This window comes from Zootoca vivipara, chromosome 4 (genome assembly GCF_965207765.1).
Source record: "Zootoca vivipara chromosome 4, rZooViv2.hap1.1, whole genome shotgun sequence".
NCBI classification, from domain to species: Eukaryota; Metazoa; Chordata; class Lepidosauria; order Squamata; family Lacertidae; genus Zootoca; species Zootoca vivipara.
Genome location: NC_142587.1, coordinates 49,072,091 through 49,096,419, shown reverse-complemented (window position 1 = coordinate 49,096,419; position 24,329 = coordinate 49,072,091). Strand labels below are relative to the sequence as shown.

Here is a 24,329-nt window from a genome sequence, read left to right as displayed (position 1 = left end):
TTAGCTACTTGTTAGGGGTGTTTTCATAACCAATCACCAGAAGAAGTAGCAGTGGTAAAGATGGCTGTAGTACATTTCCAAACAAGTGCTCAAATAGGCAATAGCAAGAAATAATGGGGTTTTTCCACACACCGAGAAGCTTAGTAGACAAGGTGTATTATTCCATTTATTAACTTGTCTTATCTAGGAACGTTTATCACTAGCAATTGAAGCAGAACCCAGCTACTCTGACACTGTATTTACACAACAGACTTTTTCATCTCCTAAGCTACCAGTATTTAAGTGTTCCCTGGGTATGTATGCACTTGTATGGAGATATATAATGTGTGAACCAGGTGATCACCATATGGATAGCAGCAATTCCTGTAATTTCAGTGTCTGGAAAAAAGAGTTGCTGTGACAGTCCACCATGCCGATTTCTTGTTTCACATATGGGCACATGCAGGCAAAATTTACAACAAGGCCAGGTCTAGATATGCGGGAGTCTAGGCAAAGTGTCCTCTCTTCCATCCGTTGGCCCTGGTGGGCTTCCCTGGCACTGTTCCAAGTGGCACTGGGCAGCTGGGTCCAGTAACCCTGCTGAATTTCCCACAATGCTCCAGAATGACACCAGGTTGGGGACATTGTGGGAAATGTAAAAATTGGTTGGACCAAGTTGTCCAGTGCTGCTTGGAGTGCTAGGCATCAACAGTGGGCCCTGCCAGGGCAGCGAGGCCCTAGCAGCTCCCCAAGAATGATGCCGACCCTGGTATACGACCACAGAATTGTATTGCGTGAATCAGACAGCCCTAAATGTTTGTACGGCCAATGAGAATGACAAAAAAGAAGACACCAACATTGTTATTTCTTTGCTTCTTGTGATATTTTGTTGTTGTTGTTGTTGTTGTTGTTGTTGTTGTTGTTGTTGTTGTTTAGTCGTTTAGTCGTGTCCGACTCTTCGTGACCCCATGGACCATAGCATGCCAGGCACTCCTGTCTTCCACTGTCTCCCGCAGTTTGGTCAAACTCACGTTTGTGGTTTCAAGAACAGTGTCCAACCATCTCATCCTCTGTCGTCCCCTTCTCCTTGTGCCCTCAATTGTTATAAAATCATATTGGGGGGGGGGCTGCAGGACACCATTATTAATGAACAGAGAGGGGTGACAGAATTTGACAGCTGCAATACCCAGAATCCTGTTCAATGCCATCTTCCCTGTCTCCCCACCCCTCCCGCTAGGACGCGACCCTGCCTGAAGGAAGGCTTAAGGATCTGCATATGCACAACAGTTAGCATAAACTCACACATTTCCCCTCTCCACCTCCCCTCCGCCCAGAACAAAACAATGTTTCCAGAAGAAGGGGGGGGGAACCGCCCAAATCCAAAGTGACACTTTTCTACTCAAGTTAATAATACAGCCTATTATATGTTCTCTTACCATGAAATCTCTATCCGCTGCCTCTGTATTAGAATTGCTAGTATCTCTCTGTATTAGAGTTGCTGTTTTATATCTTAGAACTGTATATGTCAGGACTGCTACCTTTTAATTAGAAATCCCTGTATTACGTAGGTATGTTTTCCAGGTATATTTTCTGTATGAACCCTGTATGATCCCAACCCACCTGAACCTTGCCCTACTACCACCCTATACCCATTCAAGGACACACGGACAATAGAGGGATTAGCTGGAACAACTTTATTCAAATAAATTGCCATCCTCAACGTAGCCCACCCTTCCATGGCCTGGAGGAAAACACCTGCCGGGTGGACTTCCACCCCACGGAAATCGCCAGGAACTGCCCCACCTCTGCACCCATCTCGACTGATTGCCCTTCCTGCCAAACAACAGGGAGCACCATCAGCGACAGGAGAAGAGCGATTGACATCTCTCCATCTGAAAGGAAAAGTCATCTCCGCACCCAGCTAATCCGATCCCCCACCCGTCGCCCTTGTCTCCCCCTCCCTCCCAGTCCAGAGATTTCCATGCAGGGACAGGAGGGTATATAAGGGGACTTTACCATTTTCCGGGGTTCCTTCCTTCTTTCCAGAGGCAGGGACCCTACAGCTGTAGCTTTGCATTCTGCAATAAAGGGATCAGTTTGTTTTTCCTGACAGCATCGTGTGGTCTCTGTCATTTTCCCGGCGGAGCTGAACTTAGTGCAAATTTTGGAGCTTCCGACCCGCGTCTGTCCTTCTTAAAAGGCAACGCATTTTGGGGTACATTTTTCATAACACAATCTTTCCCAACATCAGGGTCTTTTCCAGGGAGTCTTCTGTTCTCATGAGGTGGCCAAAGTATTGGAGCCTCAGCTTCAGGATCTGTCCTTCCAGTGAGCACTCCGGGCTGATTTCCTTCAGAATGGATAGGTTTGATCTTCTTGCAGTCCATGGGACTCTCAAGAGTCTCCTCCAGCACCATAATTCAAAAGCATCAATTCTTCGGCGATCAGCCTTCTTTATGGTCCAGCTCTCACTTCCATACATCACTACTGGGAAAACCATAGCTTTAACTATACGGACCTTTGTCGGCAAGGTGATGTCTTATTTGGTCACAAAAAAGTATACAAGGAGCCTGTTAAGTTTCTAAGCTGCCACAAGAGTATTTGTTATTGTTTTGAGCTAACATGGCTGGTCCTCTGACACCTTTTCCTGGCATGGGCAGAACAGTGCTAGCAGGACTGAGAGTATCTGTGTCTTTCCTTTGGCTTACACACATTCACCTCCCATAGTTACAACGGCAGAAATAATAAAAATGCCAGGCTGGCGTATTGCCTCCCCCCCCCCACCAGTTCTAGGGACATGTCAGGTGAAAAGGAGGTATTTGGATCTGCTGGACCCAAAGCCCCCCTCCATCTCTTATGTGCACCCTATCCTATGGCCCCATGAACACTCTCATCAATCATAGGATTGCACTTTTTTGAGTATGCTGAAATGTATCAGGAAGTCATTTGCTGGTTACTTGGCTGCCTATTTGCTGCCCGGAAATATTTCTTTATTACATGCCAGAGAGTAAGAGATTCCACCACACAGAGATTCTCATACCAGGAACCCACTGATTGCACATTACACATTATATATCTCTCATCTCTCTCTCTCTCTCTCTCTCTCTCTCTCTCTCTCTCTCTCTCTCTCTCTCTCTCTCTCTCTCTCTCTCTCTCTCTCTGCTTCTGGAAATTTTCAGTCTCTTTCAGCCCATTTTTCTCATTCAAATAACCACAAAAGTAAGCTTATGCCCGCAGGAAAAATGTGAGCATGTTGAGATCTGCCGCATAGCATGGGAAAATAGCAGAAGAGGGAGGAGAGGGAGTGAAGATAAGATATATTTGCCCCCTGGAGCAAGTTTCCCATTCTTTCTTCTGGTTCTGTAAGTAGTTTTAACTTGCATTAGTGCACATGGACACAAGTTTATCATCGCTCATTGGGCTAGATTCCACCTCCTCCGTGCAGAAAGGATCTCCTTTAAAACTTGCAGGGTTAGGGCTAAAATTAGCAGATCTTGACTTCATACACCATAAAACAACAAAGCAGAGTGTTTTTTGCATGACTCATGCTCTCCTGCATATAGCTATTTTCCTCATTAGTTCCACATAAGCAGCTGGCTCTGAGATCACAAGCAGGCTTTTTTCATAGTTAGCCTTGATACATACACGTGGGGTGCTACTTGCTGTGCAAATGGGAAGTAAAAATTTAATATTTTGTTTTGATGATTTGTAAGCCGCTTAGAGGTTTTCTTAAAATCGAGTGGTATGGACATTTTGTTAAAATGGAAGAAAACGATGACATCACATTTAGTTCAGATATGTGGGCAACACCAGTTGAAATTCTAAAAGCTTGAAGCTGGGAGAGAGCTCAGCTAGGGTAGCTAGATGAAAAAGGGGACAGAACTCCTATATATTTTAATAGCTACACAGAACAGGAACCGTCTTCTTTACCAATGAATGATAATTTTATTACGGTCAAAGACCAGCTTTTGAAAACACATTTGGGAGAACAGTCCCGAAGTACAAAACACACATAAAAAACTTTATACAACAATAAAATTAATATTTATAAATGCAATGAGCATAAAAATACTTAAAACTTTAGAAAAGCTGCTGCAGAGAACTGGCCCTGGGTCGCTCGGGGAACCGGAATTAGGGACTTTCAAATGAACTGGTTTGTCTCAGGGGAAGGTCTCTGTCTGCAGATCTGGACACAATCTGGTGACCGTCTGGGTTGTCTTCTGGTCTTTGCCTAACAGGAGCATGTCATATATTTGCTTTTCCGGGGTGTCAACTTAGTAGTATGGAGTCCAGGGTCTACCTGCGTGCCTCTTCATAGAAGGAACATCTAAAGAAAAGGTGCTCTGGGCTTCCTATTTCCCCCAGTGCACAGGCACAGAGTCTTTGAGCATATGGGACTTTTTGTAAGATCCTTCCAGGACAGGCGTGAGCAGGGCCGAACTTCTGGCAAGTGTGAAAGCCTTTATTGCGTTCTTGGCTAAGAGAAAGGAGAGGTAAGCTGCCGGAGCGGCTATATATCTCTGTTTCTCCAATTTTGTATTCGGGGCATCTTGAGCTGTCCTGTTGTCTCTCAATGTCTATTGTCTGACTGTGGCTTTTGCTTGGCTCAACCCCATAGTTAAGAGGGCTTGGGGAGCAAAGCCCATTTTCTGGAGAGTATTCAGGACTGCTATCAGCCAGCCTGACTGGAACTGACCGCAGAGGATCAATGGAGCTATTCCTGGGGGGGGGGGAGCAGATTTAGTGTCAGCCATTTGTAAATTGATGATAGGCAGATGAAAGCCTCCACTCTCATCATCCCCGTTTCTAGTCTAACCCATGCGTTTGAGATACATCTGGGGACATGTAGGAGAGCTCTAAGAAATTTAGATTGCACACTCTCCAGAGGGGAGAAGGTAGAGGAAGGTGGGCCCAGAAAGGCTCCATAAAGGAGCTGTGCCAATGTTTTGGCCTTGAATAGTTTCAGGGCCACGGGGACAAAAAATCCCCCTTGGGCTCTAAAACATTTGAGGATGCAGTTTGCGGTTTTTTCCGCAGAGCTCTTGGTAGAATTTGTGTGGAGTTTGTTGAATCCTGAGGCCTGTATCACCATTCCAATATATTTGTTGTTTGTGACTTGTTCTAATTTGTGGCCTTGAAGTTCCCAGCTTCTAAGCTTTGGTTCTTTCCCAAAGGCTAGTATCTTGGTTTTTTGATAGTTGCTTTTGAGACGTTTGGATTCACAGTATGTAGCGAGCTTTCTTAGTGCCCTTTTGAGTCCGATAGGAGTTCTAGATAGAATTACCACTTCATCGGCATATAACAAGACCGAAATGTGCCAGTTTGCGAGCTTCGGTGGATGGAGTTCTAAGTCATTTAGTGCTGCTACTAAGTTATTTAAATAAAAGTTAAATAATAGAGGGGCCAAAAGGCACCCTTGCCTGACTCCCTTGTAGGTTTTAATGGGGTCTGTTAGGTGTCCTAGACGGCTGCACCTGACTCTGAGAGCTGTGTTTGCGTGCAGTGCCTGAATTAGTAGCAGAAGCTGTCTATCAATTGCGGTGCCCACTAGTCTGTTCCAGAGTCTAGTTCTGGAAACTGTATCGAAGGCTGCTTTTAGGTCTACAAAGGCAGCATCTAGTGAGGCCTGCCCACTTGATTTGTACTTGTCTATGAGGTGTTGTAACGTTAGGCAGTGGTCTATCGTGGACCTGCCGGGTCTGAAGCCCGCTTGTTCAATTGCCAGAATATCCTCCTTCTCTACCCATTCAGTGAACTTGTTAAGCAGGTGCTTTGCATAGAGCTTACAGTGGAGCCTGGTTTTGCGACCGCCTCCGTTTACGATGAACTTGGAGAGCGACCGCCGCGGACCCGGAAGTATTTACATCTGGGTTCTCCGTGTGTGGGTGCGCAGAAGTGATCTGCGCAGCTCACGCATGCGCAGAAGCGATCTGCGCAGCGTGCACATGCGCAGAAGCACTCTATCAGCGCTTTGCGCATGCGCAGAAGTGTGCCTTCGGTGAGCGACAAACTTGGGGAGCGACCGGCTCCCCGGAACGGATCGTCATTGTAAACCGAGGTACCACTGTACTTATCACACTTAGTAAGCTGATCGGCCTGTAACTTCTTTACCAATATTAAAAGTTGCAGGAGCTGCTACTTATCACACTTAGTAAGCTGATCGGCCTGTAACTTCTTTACCAATATTAAAAGTTGCAGGAGCTGCTGACTCTACACACAGTACAACCCAGACATAGGTTTATCTTCTAAGTTGAAATTGTTGGAAGTGCAACAGCAGGAATCAGGACCAAATTAGGACCTTTAGAAGCCCCACACACTTATAAGTTTTTGGTGACCCCATATATATCTAATTCAAAGAGGAAGAGCTTAAAATGATGATGGCAGATAATAAGCCGTAGCACTGTATATTTTAAAATAAAAAAATAAATTTAAAATGCAAATTAAAGCTGACATTTAGTTGTATGAATATCTAATTGTGAGGACCACTATCCCAATGATACTTGAAGTTTGGAATAATGAGCCTCCATAATTAAAAGTTTACAAGATTCCTTTTGTGAAGTAACATTAAGGACGTGTTGACTTGTGGGATCCCTAGGAGCAAGCAGATCAAAAGAAAGGAAAGAATGTTAGTTCAGTTCACAGTATGCATTAGGGTGCCTCAGAAAAAGGCCTTGAGGGGGAACGAGAAAGCTTAAGGAGTACAGTGGAAAGTGAAGTGATTTGTGACTGCATTACCTCCTGATGCAATCATAAGGCCCCTTGCCAGAGGTCAGGGAAGGGCCTGCACCTCTCTGATGACCCATCTCGAACCTGTGCTTATCAAGACGACTAACTACAGAACACAATACATAGATATCATTGTTTGGCAGTGAAACTTTAGCCCTTCTTGGTATTATCTTCTATATGTGTGTTGTTGTTGTTTTGCAGAAGCTGGAACAGATAGTATTTTATTAGTCATGTTATGCATGTATCTAACTCATTGTTCCTTGTTCATACAGACTTCTATCTGCTGATAACCATTTCCTAAAACAAAACAAAACATGGCAGGATTGTACATGAAAGCTGGGAAAGGCATCTGTCAGGGGAAACATCTTGAGTAATTTCTTGCACCTAAGGGGCAGTATCTAATGAAGTACAGTGGTACCTCTACTTACGAATAACTACTTATGAATGTTTCTACCGTACTTACGAATGGAGCTCCATCCGCCATCTTGGATGCGGTTTAGATAGGATAGGATTTTTTCTACTTACGAATTTTTAGATAGGGTTGCTTCGACTTACGAATTTTTTCTCCCAATGCATTCCTATGGGATTCGACTTACAATTTTTTTCGACTTACAAATATGCATCCGGAACGCATTAAATTCGTAAGTAGAGGTACCACTGTAGTTCTGTTGCCATAAGGGCATCTGGCTGTGCAACATAACCTCCTTTCCTTCTCCTTGTGCACCACTTAAATCTGTTCTGTGGGCTCCTTCAACCCTCCAAAGCAGATTTGGGGAGGGCACAGGGTTGGGGGTTGAGGGAGGGGGAGTCCTGTTGTGCAGCCATTGAGTTAATGGAACTATTTCATTGGATACCTGCCCAGGAGTTTCTCTCTGATGACTTTTTAAAGCAGTGGTTCCCAACTGGTGGTCCAGGGGCACTATTCACATAACAAAAACTACCAGATAAATGAAAATTTCGAAAGTAGGGGGTCCATGGCTTGGCTTTTGAAAAAAACAGGGTGTTCGCAGCATTTAGCTAACTGGGAGTACTTACTGGAGGCAACTGTGCTGGTCCATGGTGTGTGTGTGTGTGTGTGTGTGTGTGTGTGTGTGTGTGTGTGTGTAATCTCAAAGTCATAGTAAGGTAATACCTTTACTAGGGCTAACTAAATCATTGTTAAATTTGCTTGGCATTTTACTTTGTTCTAATCAAGGTATTACCTGTGGCTTTGGAGCTCTTAAAATACTTGATCATATACCAGTTTGTAACTTTCCACAGTGTGCATGAAACTATTTGAATAAGCACATTATCTGGTTCATACCACCAGGTGATTAGGAGTAAATCATTATCAAGTGGCTATAAGCAATGTTGTCTGTACTAATAGAGAGAAGACACTGCTTTCCTTAGTTTCCCATTCCTAAGAATTTGTTTATTATTTATTACATTCCTATCCCAAATTTCTTCCAAGGAGCTCATGACGGCATACATCATTCTCCTACTCCCCATTATATCCTTATGAGAACTCTGTGAAGTAGGTACGGCTGAGAGGCAAGTGACTGGCCCAAGGTCATCTAGTGAGCTTCATGGCTGAGCAGGGATTTGAACCCTAGTCTCCCAGGCCCTAGCCCAACATTCTAACCACTACACCACAGCTTGCACGATGCTTTGGTTCCATCATGCTGTACCTATATTCCTGAGAGACAGTGGTGATAAAGGGTCAGCCTGGATCCCAATAGATGAAACAAATTTGGAGGCCTGTGATGAGCAACACCCGCCCCCCGGGCCCAATTTCCAAAGGCAGTGTGGCAGATGCCCAAGCAAAACGAGACTGTTGTGTATCTGTGAAGCTTTCAACTTTGCACACTAGCCATGAATGGAGGAAATGAAGATGGAAGGTAGGGGGTTGGCCAACCATCTGAACTGCAATGTTGACTAGAAATCCTGTATACCAGCAGTGCCCCTCCAGATGCTGCTGCAGTTTAACTCCCATCAGCCAGCCAGGGCAGTAGTCAGGGCAGATGGGTGTTGTAGTGCAACATCTGTAAGGCCACAGGTTCCCCAGTACTGCTACATACTAAAGCACAGGAAGACAGGCAGCTGCCTTTAACTGAGTCACACCATTGATCCCCCTAGCTCAATAATGTCTAAACTGAATGGGATCTCTCCAGGATCTCAGATAGGGGAAATTCCCAGCCCCATCTGCTGGAGACTGAACCCAGGACCGAAGGGGCACCATCCATGCATCAGCAAGCTTTGTGGAACCCCAAGATTTCAAAAAGTACAAAATAAAAAGCGGCTCTGAAAAACAGCTCGGTGAGGACTGAGCATGCTCAGAGGGCACAGAATGCTATTGGCAGGCAGCGGGATAATAATAATAATAATAACCATAATAATTATTATTATTTATTTATACCCCGCCCATCTGGCTGGGTTTCCCCAGCCACTCTGGGCGGCTTCCAACAGAAAAATAAAATAAAAGAATCTATTAAACATTAAAAGCCTCCCTAAACAGGGCTGCCTTCAGATGTCTTCTAAAAATCTGGTAGCTGTTTTTCTCTTTGACATCTGATGGGAGGGCGTTCCACAGGGCAGGCGCCACCACTGAGAAGGCCCTCTGCCTGGTTCCCTGCAACTTGGCTTCTCGCAACGAGGGAACCACCAGAAGGCCCTCGGTACTGGACCTCAGTGTCCGGGCAGAACGATGGGGGTGGAGACGCTCCTTCAGGGATGGAAAACGTAAGGGTATGCAGTGAAGTCTCCTGGGAAAGAACATGACTGGCTGGCACCCAAGGGCACTCCAAACTGCAATTTCTTTTTCGCAGGTTCTATAAGTACACAACTTTAGCATGCAACTTGTTCCTATGATGTGTACTGGAAGGTTAGAAAAGTTTCTGTAAATAATGGCATACAGTTGAGAGCAAATGTTACTGTGAGGAAATCATCAGTCAATTGTCAAATCTTATTTTTCCTTTATGTCTTAGCTAGAACAGTTGTTCACAAAGGCAAAGGCAAAAGAAATGCTTATTCATTCCCTTCTTTGTCTACTGCTGGGCTCTTTAAGTCATTCCATAAAAGATGAAGACTGAATTTGTATTTAAACACATGATATGGCAGATACATTGAATACAGATGCAAAACAAAACACATCCTCTTCTGCCTGAACAGATGACACAACAGCTCTATAACTACCTAACTTTATCAAAGCAAGTGATTTTCATTAGCTTTAGTCTAGGCTGCCTCCTTGTGGTCAATATAACCTACAATCGGTATTATATTGTGACTTGCACCCAGGCAATTTGTTGCTGTGCATTTCAGATTTCCTCCGAGCAAAATCATGTATCAGTTATTATGAAGAAAGTAATCAAAAGATACATGAGATCACTTTAAAAAGTGCCCCTTAATTTGTAAATACCCACCAAGAATACAGTGTGAAGTGCAAAGGGTAATATCGAACAATGACTCCCAAATATTTATGACATGATAGAAGACTAATTGGCAAAGTCAGTTTCAATGGGAAGAACTGGTCTTTCAGATCTATTAGCTAAATGTAATATTTAATCAACAAGCAGTTCTGTAAACGATTCTAAATTATCACATTAAGTGTTTAGTCCACAACAAGCTTGATTCAAGTTTTAATTTTACTAAACAGAAGACCATAAATGTTGCTCTAACATCAGACTGGCTTTTTTTTTCCAGGTGACAACCCAAGCTGTCTTATTGGTAAAGTGGGTTCTTCATCACCAACATGGAAATGATTCATGAAATGAGGCATATTTCACATCACGGACTATCCCCACCCACTTATTTTCCCCAAACGTTCCATTAGATACAGGAATGGTCTAAGGAAAACAAAAAACATTTCTTATTTGCTCAATTCCATCCTTACATCCCGCTGTCAAGTTAGTCGCAACCTAACTCAGTGTGACCGTTACACTTAAACGCTCTTGCTGTGCGGTTTTAGAAGATACTGCTGTTGTATTTACTATTTCTTATTTCCCTGTCTCCTTGCCAAATGTACCACAACCCCCAAGACCTCAGACTTCTCGCTATTCCCAGCAGCTGATTTCACCCCATATTTTGAACAGGGCTGGCGGTGTTGGTAGCGACTCTCAAGGCCTCTGCCTTTCAAGCTGTTGGGCCAACATCAGCATGCCCTTATTGCATGCGCTCTTTCCTCCACCTCTGTTTGGTTTCCAGCAATCGATTCTTCGGTGTATGTGTCCCATGGGCTCCTACAAGCCCCTTCACAGTTTGGTGTCTCCTTTCAAGTATAAGTTAGTAGCTGTACATCTGCTGCTGCTGCTGTTCTGTTTGAACCTGTGGCTGCCCCGCCTGCTGCTGCTGCTGCTGCTGCTGCTGCTGCTGTGTGGGCTGGGCCTGCGTTTGAAGGGCATCCGTTTGAGGCACCGCCCTCCAGGTTAAGGGATGCTGTTCAGATATCTGGCTCCCTAACGGAGCGATGGAGTTCACCAGAGTAGTCAGGTTTATAAAATGGGCGACTGACTGGGGGTTTGCCGGCTCAGGCTGCGACTGTATTTGGATATCATTTTGGCGGTTGCCGTGCAACATGGCAGAACCGGTGACTGTATCGAACGTCACAGTGAGGATGGAATTGTCTAGCTGCAACTGGCGCTCGGGAGTAGCCAGGTGGCCCACAGCCACAGGCTGCAGGTTTGTAAACTGGGTTCCAGCTGGTGTAGTGACGGGGGTAACACTAATATTGGTCAGGCCAACAGAGCTAGAAGGGGCTGTGACATTTGGGTCTCCAAGAGTCACCACCACCTGGGGGAAAAAGAGAGAATTGAAAAATTCAGATTTATCTGTAGTGATCATTTTTAGAGCAACTGTTAGCACTAGAAATGCATGCTGTGAGGGACAGTCAACTTTGCTACCTCTCTTTTTTGCCTGCCGATGGCATGGTGGGAACGAGTATGTCATATAAACCAACCCACACTCTCTGATCATCACCTGAGGACTTCTTCGTGTGTCTCCTCCATGGAGCGGTCTGGAGGTTGGCAACACGAAAACAGGCCTTTTCTAGCTCCAGGAGGCTTAGTTTGGTCAGAATCTAGTATACACTTCCAGAGTTATTGCTAAATACATTAATTCTGGTAAATGAGCCACCATAGCAGCTAGACGACTGTGGAAAATTGTGTTCTGGGTTTTTGGACTCCTCTACCCATGTGGTTCCTGATACTATTAGTTGCAAGATGTGAAATACATTGACATTACTTTCAGTTCTCCTACCCCACTATAATAGAATAGCTTTCCCTCCAAGCTGGTGGCCACCGGATACTTTGGACTGCAGCTCTCATCAGCCCAGCCTGCATGGCCAGTGGCCACGTCTGATGGGTGCTGTGGTTCCAACCATATGAAGGGCAGAAAGTTGGGGAAGGCTTTAGCAGAAGGTCTTCCTTCCACCCCTCATACAATATCTGTTGTTATATTACAGGGTTGAAAGCAAACGGTGATAAATCAGTGCACTTCATGGATTTAGGTCATACATAGTGGCGCCCACCCTGTGGAACGCCCTCCCATCAGATGTCAAGGAAATAAAAAACGATCTGACTTTTAGAAGACATCTGAAGGCAGCCCTGTTGAGAGAAGTTTTTTAATGTTTGATGTTTTATTGAATTTTTAATATCCTGTTGGAAGCCACCCAGAGTGACTGGAGAAACCCAGCCAGATGGGCGGGGTATAAATATTATTATTATTATTATTAATAATAATAAAATAATTTCCATCAAAGGTGATCACCACTACTGGCAATTCAGGCAATACTTTCAGTCGAGTTCCCCAAATTGAAGGCAAAATTCTCTCAGATTAGAAAAATCTGGATTTCTTAAACTCTGGTATTTCCAGTCATGTGGTGATGGTATTTCTGATTCCCCTCCCATTGCAATAGTTCATCTCTAGTATGTTTTGAAATTGAAATTACTTTTCAGAACAAAATACTTCGCTTGTATCTCACCATCAAGCTAAGTTGGTCATAGTTACCTGGGCCAAGAGATGAGCAAGGCTATGGTGACTGCAGGGCAAAACAATACGGCTGCCATAAGTTTGGGGGCTTTGGGGGATTTTTAAATGATTTTTAAAAAACCAAAATAATTCCCCCTTGCCATACGTCCAGGTTTTCTTGGTCATTTTGCCAATTTCACGAAAATCCCCCCTGGACACCAAAATGCTGTCTGATTCCCGGACGTGTCTGGGAAAATCCGGACATATGGCAACCCTACAAAACGAAGAAGAGGGGCCCAGGCTACTGGTTGTATTCATTCCTACTGAAGAAAGAAAGTGGTTGCATTGAAGGGTCTAGTGCGGTTGGGGCAAAGTCTATTCCTCCCCAACGTCAACAATGAGGTAATCAGTGTTTGCCCCATGAGAGATGTTTGATCTAAATGGTGCCTTAGCAGACGTCCCCAGAACGCAACCTAATATTTGCTCACATAGAAATGAACTTAGCAACTGACACTGACTCTGCATACAGAGGCATAATGAATTTTCAGGGGATTTCAGCCACCAGGGATCTCTTCCTTCCTCTCACCTACATATTATACTGGTGAGATTTCCACAAATTCTCCTACTGAAAAATTCCATGCATACCTTTTAATATTCCTAGGATATAAAGCCACTTTTTTTGGGGGGGGGTAATTACCACCTTCTCCCGATTCCTTGGTAAAGGGCACTCACCTGCTGAATGCTTTGCACAGCTGAATTGGTCTCATCTCCCACATTCCCTGTGAATTCCACTTCTTTCTCTGTGTATTCACTGAAGGCAGAATCCTCAGGCACTTGGGTTTCTTCCTCTTCATCGGGCTTATGCTTTCGTTTATGACCACGTTTATGAGCCTTCATATGCTTGCCTTCCGGTAACTCTCCCGGTTCCAGGGCTAGGTCTGACTGTAAGGGGAGTTTTCAATGAAAGCACAATGTCACTAATTCAACACTTCAACATCAGGAAAAATTCCTGTTCAAAACTGCTGAATTTTTAAAAATCAGTAAGTTTGATTTGATCTGTTGAGGACTCAATTGAGACTGTGGTTTCCTTTCATGCTACGCGTGTTTATTAGTGCAGCAAAGGCAGGAAGATTTGTGCTATTCCTGATGTTGTGAATGGTCAGTGTGCTTATTTTGCATAGATTTCTACTACACAGAAATGTCAGGCTGTACCTCTTCCATTTCATGGCCTTCCAGGACCCTTGTTTTTTCCCTCTGTACTGATGTGTATCTGGCAACGGAGGACAACATTTCATGCACCTGGTAAAGTGGGCTTAAGCCCAAGGGTGGGGAACCTTTTCCTGAAGTCTTCTGAGCGCATTCAGCAGAATATGCTTGGAATCTCCCTTCAGACCTTTCCCACTAAATGCAGGAAGGTCCGGGCTGAAGCTGGCACATGTGGGGATACTGGGGGGTGGAGCTGGCACATGGGTACTTTGAATGCCCCCAAAAGGTAACAAAAGTGTTAATATCAGGCTACACTTGCATTTTACCTGTACAATTCCTATAGATGAAGCATCAACAGTTGTGGTTTCTGAGAGCTGATCCAAGTCATCAATTCTAACTGAAAGCACCTGGAAAACAATATTTATATGAAGGAATAACATATTTATAGTAGTATTAACCTGCAATTGTGTATAAGGAACAGTTATGCTTATATGTAACAGGCAGATTGGTTTGTTTTATATTATGTTTTATATCATATATGTATATTACATTTTATACAGCCATTCAAATCTGGCTAGTCACTCTATCAGCTCAACTAAGGCTAGCTACCTTTTGGGTCCTTCTGAATGTTTTCTATTCAAGCTGGTCATTGTATCCACTACATAAGGAACCCTGAACTTGTGTTCCTCATCCCTTTTCTACTTACATTATGCCTTCTAAATGTCAACCTCTGGATTGGGACTGGGCTGTTTTGTTTTTAATCTGTGTGCAGCATTTTAAAGGAACACACCAGTGTTACTGCTACAAGTTCTGTTTTCTGCCCAAAATAATCAATAAGTGGTGTGTGCTGTATTAAGAACTGGCATTCCTAAGATGTGAAAAGCAAGTGTTGGCAGCCATCACAACAAAGCTGCACAAAAATTAAAAATTCAGAGCAAGGTACCGTAACATGTAAAGGATGCGTCTCCCCAGGAAGTCAGCAAGAATCACAAACTCTTAATCTGTCATCAAACTCACCTCTGGATGTTTTCGCCTCATGTGACGACTCATTGAAGCTCTGGTGGAAACCTTCGTCCCGCAGAGCTGACAACTCTGCGCTTCTACCTTATCGTGAGTTAGCTGAATGTGCTTCTGAAGCATGTACTCTGTGACGTACTTTTTATCACACACTGAGCATGTCCATTGCTTTCCCACTAGTAGTAGCAAGTGAAACAAGAAGTTGAGCATTAATTTTCAAGTAGGGCATCTTAATATTACAACATTTCAATTACGGGCTTTCCATTTTTTAAAGAGATATAAGGTATGGAACCTGGAGGAAGTATTCAATATTTGCATAATTGGGAGACACTTACATACTAATTAGGATGGACTGGAAGTTAAAGCAGAGTGATGAGTTCCATGGAAATGTGACACTTGGGCATCTGGGGACAACAATCAGGCTGTATTTGCCTTCTGAGATCAGGGGCTGACAGGATCTGATATTACTAACCTTAGCAAACCTGAACCAATGTGGTTTACTGCAGATGAGGGAATGTGGCTCAACTCCCCCTCAAAGTCTGAATTATGTCAAATAGTTGACATGAGACTTGCTGTCATATGGATGAAACAAAAAGAAGTCTTGTGGCACCTTCAAGACTAACAGGTTTATTATGGCATAAACTTTCATGGACTAGAGACCACCCCATCAGATGTATTAAAGCTTACCCCAAGTTGGCAGATATATGTATACATGGGTTTTTGGGGGCAGGGCAGGGTGGAATAGAAAGCAATGAGATCAGAGGGAACTGAAGTGCACCAAACACAGGCTGTTACAATTATGTTCAAAGGAAGCTTCACAGAGAAGCTCCAGTGTGAAGCCACTGAATTACCAGGTATCAGAAAGTTCAGTTCTTATAAGGTGTGGTCTGATTCAAGATTAACAGGTTTTTAAAAATTCTACTACAGGTGTCAGATCACCAATGCATGGCATTACATGTTTTGCATTACACCTGTCAGTGTTTTGAAAAAATATAGCAAAGGTTCTGACCTCCTTTGCCTGCTTTGCCTGGTCCTTGGACCCTAGTCGGCACAAAGAGTCCTTGATAAAAAAACTTTGCAGAATGCTGCTTTTGTTATAAAAACTCCTCCAACCATGACCAACACCACACACAACCAGCTACCAACCAACCCACCAAACTAACATTGACCACTCTATATATACAGGTACAATTAGGTGAGGGGCTACATGAGTCATTGTAGGCCGCTGACTTAGTTCTTTTAGCATTAAAGAAACAGCGGCCAATTTTTAGCCGTGACAACATCATCCACACTGCTTTGTGAATGGTCATTGGAATGATATTGCACACATTTGTTTAATGGAACAGTTTAATGTGTTCTTTTGCACTGCACTTCCCGCTAACCTCAGCACCAAACATCTGCCGCAGATGTGCATTCATAACTGCCAAGTTAGGATAGTGCTCAATGCACCTGATGAAGTCAACTCTAGTCCACAATAATTAGATAACAGATTTGTGAAAGGTGCTAAGAGACTCCAGTGTTTTTGCTGCAACAGACTAATATGGATATGAGACTAATATGGATGTCAGGCAGCTGTTAGTGCTTCAAGGGAAATATATAATTGTAGGCACGTTTCTTACAGTATACTGTACTAACCAAGCTACCTTAAAAAACATTTCTGTTTTTCAGCCTTCTATAAAAGAGAGGTTAGATTCAGGGCTATGTATTCTGCATGCCACTGGGGGTACACTGTAAGTGCAAAATCTAGAGCAGGGTTTCCCAAACTTGGGTCTTTCGCTGTTTCTGGAGTACAACTCCCATCATTCCTAGCTAGCAGGACCAGTGGTCAGGGATGATGGAAACTGTAGTCCCAAAACAGCTGGGGACCCAAGTTTGGGAAACCCTGACCTAGGGTCTTAGCATTTATCTTTGTAAAGGAAATTTTAAAATCAGTGGCATAGAGTTCCAGCCAAACATTACCTGTGTGAATGAGCTTATGGGTCTCCATTGTATTCCTCTCGCTAAACGTCTTCCCACAGAGCTCACACATGAAATCTTTGATTCCTGCTAATTAGAAACTAGGTTAAGTACCAAAATGATAATCACCCACAGTTCCTTATGGCAAATGTGAAATTGTGTGCTACAAAAGGAATGGCCAATTAATTGTTCCTTTAGGCCCAAAGTCATGCTGGTGTTTGCTAAGATAAGCAGTGTAGTGAATGCTAAATGGAGAGCAGATTCCAGGCAGCGCGCGCGTGGGGGGGGAGGGGGGCTTATTAACTTTTTGGCATTTATGCAGGGCTCCATCTGGTTCCCCAAACTTCTTAACATTTGCACAGAGGTGAGGAACCTGACACCCTCCAGGTTTTGGTAGGCTAGAACTCCCACAATCCAGCAGGGTATACAATTTATGAAATGGAACAAATAAGCTTTGGCACAAGTCATGCTGACATAAGAAGCTGTAATTGGAGACTCTTGCAATCACTTAAGTCTGTGAGTCCCACCTACACCTAGAAAACCTCAAAATTGCACTATTAGTACAGTACAGTTGTACCTTGGTTCTCGAATGCCTTGTGACTCGAAGGTTTTGGCTCCCGAACGCTGCAAACCTGGAAGTAAGTGTTCCAGTTTGTGAACGTTTTTTGGAAGCCAAACGTCCGACGCAGCTTCTGATTGTCTGCAAGAAGCTCCTGCAGCCAATCGGAAGCCCGCCTTGGTTATTAAACGTTTTGGAAGTCAAACAGACTTCCGGAATGGATTCCGTTCGAGAACCAAGGTATGACTGTATTCATGAAATCAAGGAGCCCTTAAAAGTAGAAATAAGCAAAATGGAATTTATTGACAAAAGACTACATAGTCACAGTTCTCCTCAGAGCAAAGATTTCAGCTCTTCATTTTGAAAGCACTAAGAGTTTTCCATCTCTTCACATGTTTAAAAAATGCAGGCATCTTCCTCTAGCTTTCTACCTATATAAACCATAAATAGTTATGGACAAAGTTATGTGGGTACATTGTGTGTGTGTGGTTTTTTTAAGGGGCTAATGGTATTAACCACAGTCAACATCTTTATGTGTGCCTGTACACATTTGCACACTCTCCACAGGAACCTGGAAATTTGATAAAGGGTCTAGGGCAAGTAAAACGGCAACCTGACACACTCTTCCCTATTGACTCTGCGGCAAATTATCTTGCCCTGCGCAAGGGCTGTGGAGTTCCTCCTCTCCGTGGTGTTCACCTGTGTGCCTTTTGTAGTGCTTCAGCATGTTGACTTTCTGTGCAAACTTCCGATGACACTCCATGCATTCGTACTCCTTTATCCCTTTGTGAAGCTTCATGTGGTGCCGCAAGGCGTGTTTTGTTTTCATGCCTGTAAGGGATAAAGTCAAGGCTTAAACATGGTGGGGAAGCCCTTTCCACACCCTCTGCTCGAGAGGCATGCCAAGGAAAAGACTCTGCACGAGAATGTTCCAAGCCAATGGCCACCTCTAAGGAAACTTGAAGAGAACGCCTGTTCTGTACCAGTTGGCTGAACCATGGTCTGTTTCAGAAAACAATTCACCCAAAAGCTTCAAGAGACCCGTGAAAAAGGGCAATGAAAGATCTCTGAAAGGCTCTTTATTGGGAATAGTGAGGCTCAGCATGCACGTGCGTGCCAGTTTATTTATTTAAAGAATCCTGTTCATTCAGCTGCTGTCTTTGAAAAGCCTAAGAAGTAATTCTCGACGTTTCAAGGCGGCTCTTGGAATTCAAGTGAAGTGGAAAACCATCACAGAATGGCAAGAGGGCAAAAGGCTGTCCTGTTTAATCCTACTGATGCAAGGCAGGAATGTTCACACACTGAATCGTGCCATCCAGACAACATGTGTTATCGCAGAAAGGGGCTTGCAGAGCAAGCAGCTGTAGAAAACACAAGCGTGCAAATACTGGGAAGTTACAGGTGTTTTAAATAAGACGGCATCGATACAGGTGTTTGTTTGCTTTAAGTGGGAATTTAAAACCACCCTGCATGTATGATGGGCTGGGATGCAAATATTTTAAATTATTCACTGATTAAATGAAACACTTAGAAACAAGATCCAACAAAATCAATGGGACTTCCTCTGCAATAAGTCTTAAAGACACTTACGCTTCTTGTTCACAGCCAATTCTGTCATTATTATTAATAACTACATTTGCATCCTATGCTTCCTCCACAAAATTCAGGACAGTGGGCAGAGTTCCCCAGGCCCTTCAGTCCACACAGCCACCCTGTAGGGTAGGGTAGGTTAAGAGATAGTTACTTGCTGGGTGGGGATTTGAACCCACACCCAGTACTCCTATAAGGAGTAAATTTCCTGGTAAATTTCCTGCTACATCTTAGGCACAGTTATAACATCCCTGATTTGTGAGTGTCAGCTTTGTGCAGAAAAGATCCCAGGGTCTGTTCTCTGGAATTTCCACATACAGCTGGCAATGTCCTCTATATGAAACACTGGAGAATTGCTGGAAGGCAGCGATTGCAGAAAATACTGGGCTAGACAGAGCAATAGTCTGGCTCAGTATAGCATTCACGTCCTTAATGAAGCATGTTCACAACCAATGAAGAAAAAGCCACTACCCACAGTCCTGCAGTGCCACATCACCCAGGCACACATCGGCCCAGAAATGAGATGTGCTTTGCGACAGAGCAACTTCTCATGAAAAATTAAACAAACATTAAGCACCCCAGATTCCTGATCAGTACAGTATAAACGCAAAAAGAATGGTTCCAGTAATTTGAAAGGAATCACTCTGATGATCAAGGTAGATTCATATTCTGAAATAACTATTTTTTTAACCATGTACCATTTACTTAGGGATATAAAAGCGGCATTTCATACCTTTGCCACATTCTGCGCACAGATATTCTCGAATATTATCATGGACTCTCATGTGCTCTTTCAGCATGTCCTTCCTTGCAAATGATTTACCGCACTGTTCACAGGCATGATTTTTCACACCTTAAAAATAAAATAAAACAAATTGCTATTTTAAGGGGACTGGGGTGGGGTGGGGAACGTTAGGTTTTGCGTGCAAGTAAAAATGAAGTCAACCCTTTCGGCGGTCGTCCCTCCCACTCTCAAAATAAAAGGGTTTTACGAACTGGTGTGGAAAGAGATAGAAACAGGGAAAAGATACATAGAGAGCTGTAAAGGAGCCTCTAAAAAGAGTTGTGGAAAGAAGATGCAAATCAAAGAGGCAGCAAGGAACAGAAGGAGAGGGGACGAGAGACAGGTGGGGGGGGGGGGAAGCTATGATCAGCACGACTGAGGCAAATTACAAAATAAGAGATGCACTGAACTGCACTGAGTCTTGAGGCTACAGAACTGAATGAGAAATGAGTCCTCTCCTAAAGAGAAAGAACATCCCATTTGACTTGTCCACCCGCAAGGCAGAGGTGTGTGTTTCCCTGATAACACTAGCAGGCACATCACTCCCCCTTGCCATGTGGACAGCAAGTGCACAGAGTCAATAAAGAGAAGCCAGGGGAATATGAGAAGCACAATGAACTGTAAAATGCTCGGCAAATTGCATTGGTTCTATAGACTTCACGAGTTGCAGGTAATGTAATGATGGACACTTTCTGTACGCTGATGAATCTCCTCCCCCCTCCCCCAAATCTTCCCACCCTCACAAGAAAAAAATGCTATTTGGGGGCAATTTTTAATGCAGAATTTTCTCAGCACAGAATTAATCCATCACAGTCTATGTTCCCAACAAACAGGATTCAATTACGATTTTTTTTTAAAAGCACAAGAAAATATTTGTTATTGAAAGAACAGTAATAAAAGGAGTCTACCTGTATGAATAAGTTTATGCCGTTCTAAATTCCCTATGCTGTTAAAAATCCTTCCACAGATTTCACATGGATGGATATATCTAAAATAGGAAATAAAAATCAGCTAGAGACATCCTTTTTTCTAATTAATTGAAAATTGATTATCTGAAAGGTGTACTTTTATTTGAAGAACAAAATTATCTGAAACAGTTCATTAATAGAGTAACACTACACTTTTGAGGGATGTAGAAAACCAAGTTATATTTGTCTCTCTACCTAGACAATAGTCCCTGCATTAGCTCATGGGTTCAGGAATACAGATTTTAACATTTCTGTGCATTTCAAGTGAACACTTGTAATGTGTTACAAGTGCTTAGGATTTTTATGTTGTGCATGGCTTTACAGTTTTAAAAAAACTTTTCTTGTAAGTATATAAAAAAAAATACTGTATTGACTTATCCATCTAGAAATATTTAAGTAGCATCACACCTTCTTTTCTTTTTTAAACTACAGTGGCTTGATTTGGACATCATGCTATGGTTTAGTGTTACAAAGGCAGTCAAGCCTTGGGCTTGCATGTTCTCTCACTATTGTGAATCAGCAAGGAGGAGATCAGAAGCTTCCATTTAAGATTAACCACACTATAGCATAATATCCCAACAGTAAACTGTATTAAGAAGTCAGCTTCTTAAATTGTGACTTGAAGTTGGCTTGTTACAGCAAACCATAGTTAAGAATAGCAACAGTTGATCTGGGTTTGACCACAGTTTGCTATGTCATCCAAGCCAAAACAGAATTGAAAGCTTTTACATTATTCCCTTCTGTGTCTCATCTTAATGCTATACTTTGCTTTAGTGCTAAGTCCATGCAATGCCCACTGTCTTAGCAGTTTCTTGAGCTGGGCTTTTTCTTGGCAGCTTCTTGCTGTATAGGATATAAACCAGGGCAAATCCAAAGCATGGTCAAGTTGACATACAGGTGAAACTTGGAAAATTAGAATATCGTCGAGAAGTGCATTTATTTTAGTAACGCAATTTAAAAGGTGAATATATGAGATAGATGCATGACATGCAAAGCAAGATATGTCAAGCCTTTATTTGTTGTAATTGTAATTGTCATTAGGCGGGTCAATTATAAATGGAATGTAATTAATGACATGTAATAGCGAGGTTTATTTATTTTTTATTGTAACTATTTGTTTTATTACTGTGGAATTTCCAATAGAAAGCATTTGTAAAAATAAAAATAAAAAATAAAAATAATAAGTTGCATTATTGAAATAAATGCACTTTTCCACGATATTCTGATTTTCCGAGTTTCACCTGTATGTGCCCTGGAAATGCTGCCTCTCATCTCCCACCCTTTGCCACACACACAAACCTTGTCTGAAGCAGAACATTGTGCTTCCACACTCATAATATTCTTTCACTAATTACATTCCAGAATTTCCCATCTTCGTTTGCTGCCATGGTCATTATTAACCTGTGAGTATCACACTTCAAAACTGCACCCTCTCCACGGGGTAGAGGGGGGGTGGGAACAGTAGCTGCTGCTTTTGGAGCACATGTGCAAAACTACTCAGTTACTTTTGCAAGGTAAACACACTTTAAGTAGGCCACAGTCCACCATTTCCCTCAGGTCTGTCTCTGACTGATCTTCTTTGCTAAGGCTCCACAACCATTGCTAAGAAATCACTCTCTGCTTGCAGTCCTGCCTCTAATTCATGTGTAGGTTCCACTGAAGTCAATGTATTTTCCCCATGCCCATCTGGCAAGACTGCATCCTTGATTTAGTTTTGTCAGACTTATCTCCTTACTTCTGCACATTGGGGTCTGGCAGGTTCTCCCGATGAATGACCATGTGCGCATGGTAAGTTGCCTTCAAGGCAAAGCGTCTATTGCAGATGCTACAGCCATAGCCTTTCTCCTTGTGAACTTCCATAATGTGTTTCAGGTACTCTTTTCCTCGGCCAAACGTCAACTGAAGAATGAAAGAACAGTGAATGCACCACACTGGGGAGATGTGGACAACCTTTGGAAATAGTAACCACAAGCTATTGCAGCATTGAAATAAACAACAAGGCTAGCTAATAATCAGACAATATCTGTGTTGATTTCTGCAATGTGGCACTGAAGACTATACCACTGTTTGGTGCGGTTTATATGATGACTCAGGATCTTTGGTTTCTAAGGGAATAAAAGCCGTTTTCAGCCCAATTTCTGTAAGGGAAGGCACTATTGCTAGTTTGGCTGGGATTAATAGGTCATGCAGGAGATAGCTAAAGACTGCACCTGGGAGGCAGGGAAGCTATAAAGGGGCAAAGATTGCAGATCCAAAGACGCTGAAGGAAAGGTGCAGAGTAGGCAATGGAATAAGATTTTATTTAGCCAGCTAATTTGTTAGCTGTGGACTTCTAGAATTATCAACAAAGAATATGTAAAGGAAATTGGATGCTTGTTTCAGCAAAATTTCACACAAACCTCTGTGGAAGAGGCGAGCTGGAAACCGGACTAATATTATTAACAATTTCAGCCACCTTCCTTCCACAATCAGCCAGACAGCTCCTGTTTATACAACACAGGCATGAAGTGGCAATGGCCTATCTCACATTTTACATGTAAACAGGCAGGACTTCCTAACATAGCAATAAAGAAAGATGGAGCGGTATTTTTTTTATTAAAAAAAACCAAACGAAATCATGATATCCTTACAGTGATGGAAACCTACTTTCATTTTTTTCTTTTTAAAGTAAAGTGCTTAACTAACATTGCCTGAAATTAAATGTATTTGAATGACAGATACTGTGTGAATAAGAGAAGAATTCCTCTCTTTTGCCAATACTTGTGGGTTAAGGCCCTTGATTAGCTGAGTCTCAATCAGCCTTCCAGTTTGCAAGGTCTACCTTGATTATTTCAATAGAGGCAGCACATTTTCAAGTGTATGTTCAGATCTCCTGCTGCCACTGAAATGAATGCTATTGACTGCATGTGCAAGAGCTCCATATACACAAACACACCAGAAAAGACACAGAGTTCTGGGTCAGGGAACATAGCTGAACATCTTTTCACTATTTTCAACATTTCTTTTAGCAACCCAACTCTCCCACTCCATTCCCACTGCAAAATGTTTGAAAGGAGTAAAACTACCTGGCACCTTTTGCAGCTATACTTGTGAGGCTCAGAATCCACACTTCCGTCTGAGTTTTCATCGTTCTCCTCTGAAGATATTCCGATTTTGCCAATGAACTCTTCTCTCTGGTGGTCATCCATGATTGCTATGTCCTATACAGAGTGGAAGCGCAAACTCAAAATGTTGTCTGACCAAAAAAAACTAAGTAAACACAGCCATCATGACTCTATTAAGTCTTCCGAAACAAGGAAAAACAATAGCCTCACTTGCTTCTCAGCTGAATTTACATAAATAACAAACCAGAACTATTGGAATAATGGCTTGTTGTTCTGTTGCCGGTTTTCAGATGACTGAGCTTTGTGCAAAATCACTAAATAGTGAAATATATCGCCTTCTTGCCTACACCTTGGTCAAAAACCAAACCTTTCAAAAACTAAATCTGCTAAGGTATTACATTCGCTAAATCTTCTGCATGTTCCCTTCAATGATGCTCCCTCTTTCAACAGATGCTAACTACAGTATTCTTCATACCTTAGTCGTATTGAATTGACAGAGG

At 42.9% G+C, this 24,329-nt stretch overlaps 1 protein-coding gene across 2 annotated transcripts in view; it reads right to left on the bottom strand.

Moving 5' to 3' along the window:
* Nucleotides 1–9,705: 9,705 nt before the first annotated feature.
* The window catches only part of PRDM15 (PR/SET domain 15), a 37,758-nt gene continuing 23,134 nt past the window's right edge, over nt 9,706–24,329 (bottom strand). The window contains exons 15-24 of one of the 2 annotated variants that reach the window (XM_035115206.3): nt 23,791–23,925; nt 22,461–22,624; nt 20,666–20,745; nt 19,707–19,826; nt 18,083–18,214; nt 16,828–16,914; nt 14,869–15,044; nt 14,178–14,258; nt 13,378–13,587; nt 9,706–11,469 (exon numbers count right to left, since the gene is read on the bottom strand). In XM_035115206.3, coding sequence (XP_034971097.2) covers nt 10,963–11,469; nt 13,378–13,587; nt 14,178–14,258; nt 14,869–15,044; nt 16,828–16,914; nt 18,083–18,214; nt 19,707–19,826; nt 20,666–20,745; nt 22,461–22,624; nt 23,791–23,925 — 1,692 coding nt within the window. In that variant the 3' untranslated portion in view covers nt 9,706–10,962. The remainder of the gene's footprint in view (nt 11,470–13,377; nt 13,588–14,177; nt 14,259–14,868; nt 15,045–16,827; nt 16,915–18,082; nt 18,215–19,706; nt 19,827–20,665; nt 20,746–22,460; nt 22,625–23,790; nt 23,926–24,329) is intronic. The other variant, XM_060273559.2, reaches the window with a different exon arrangement.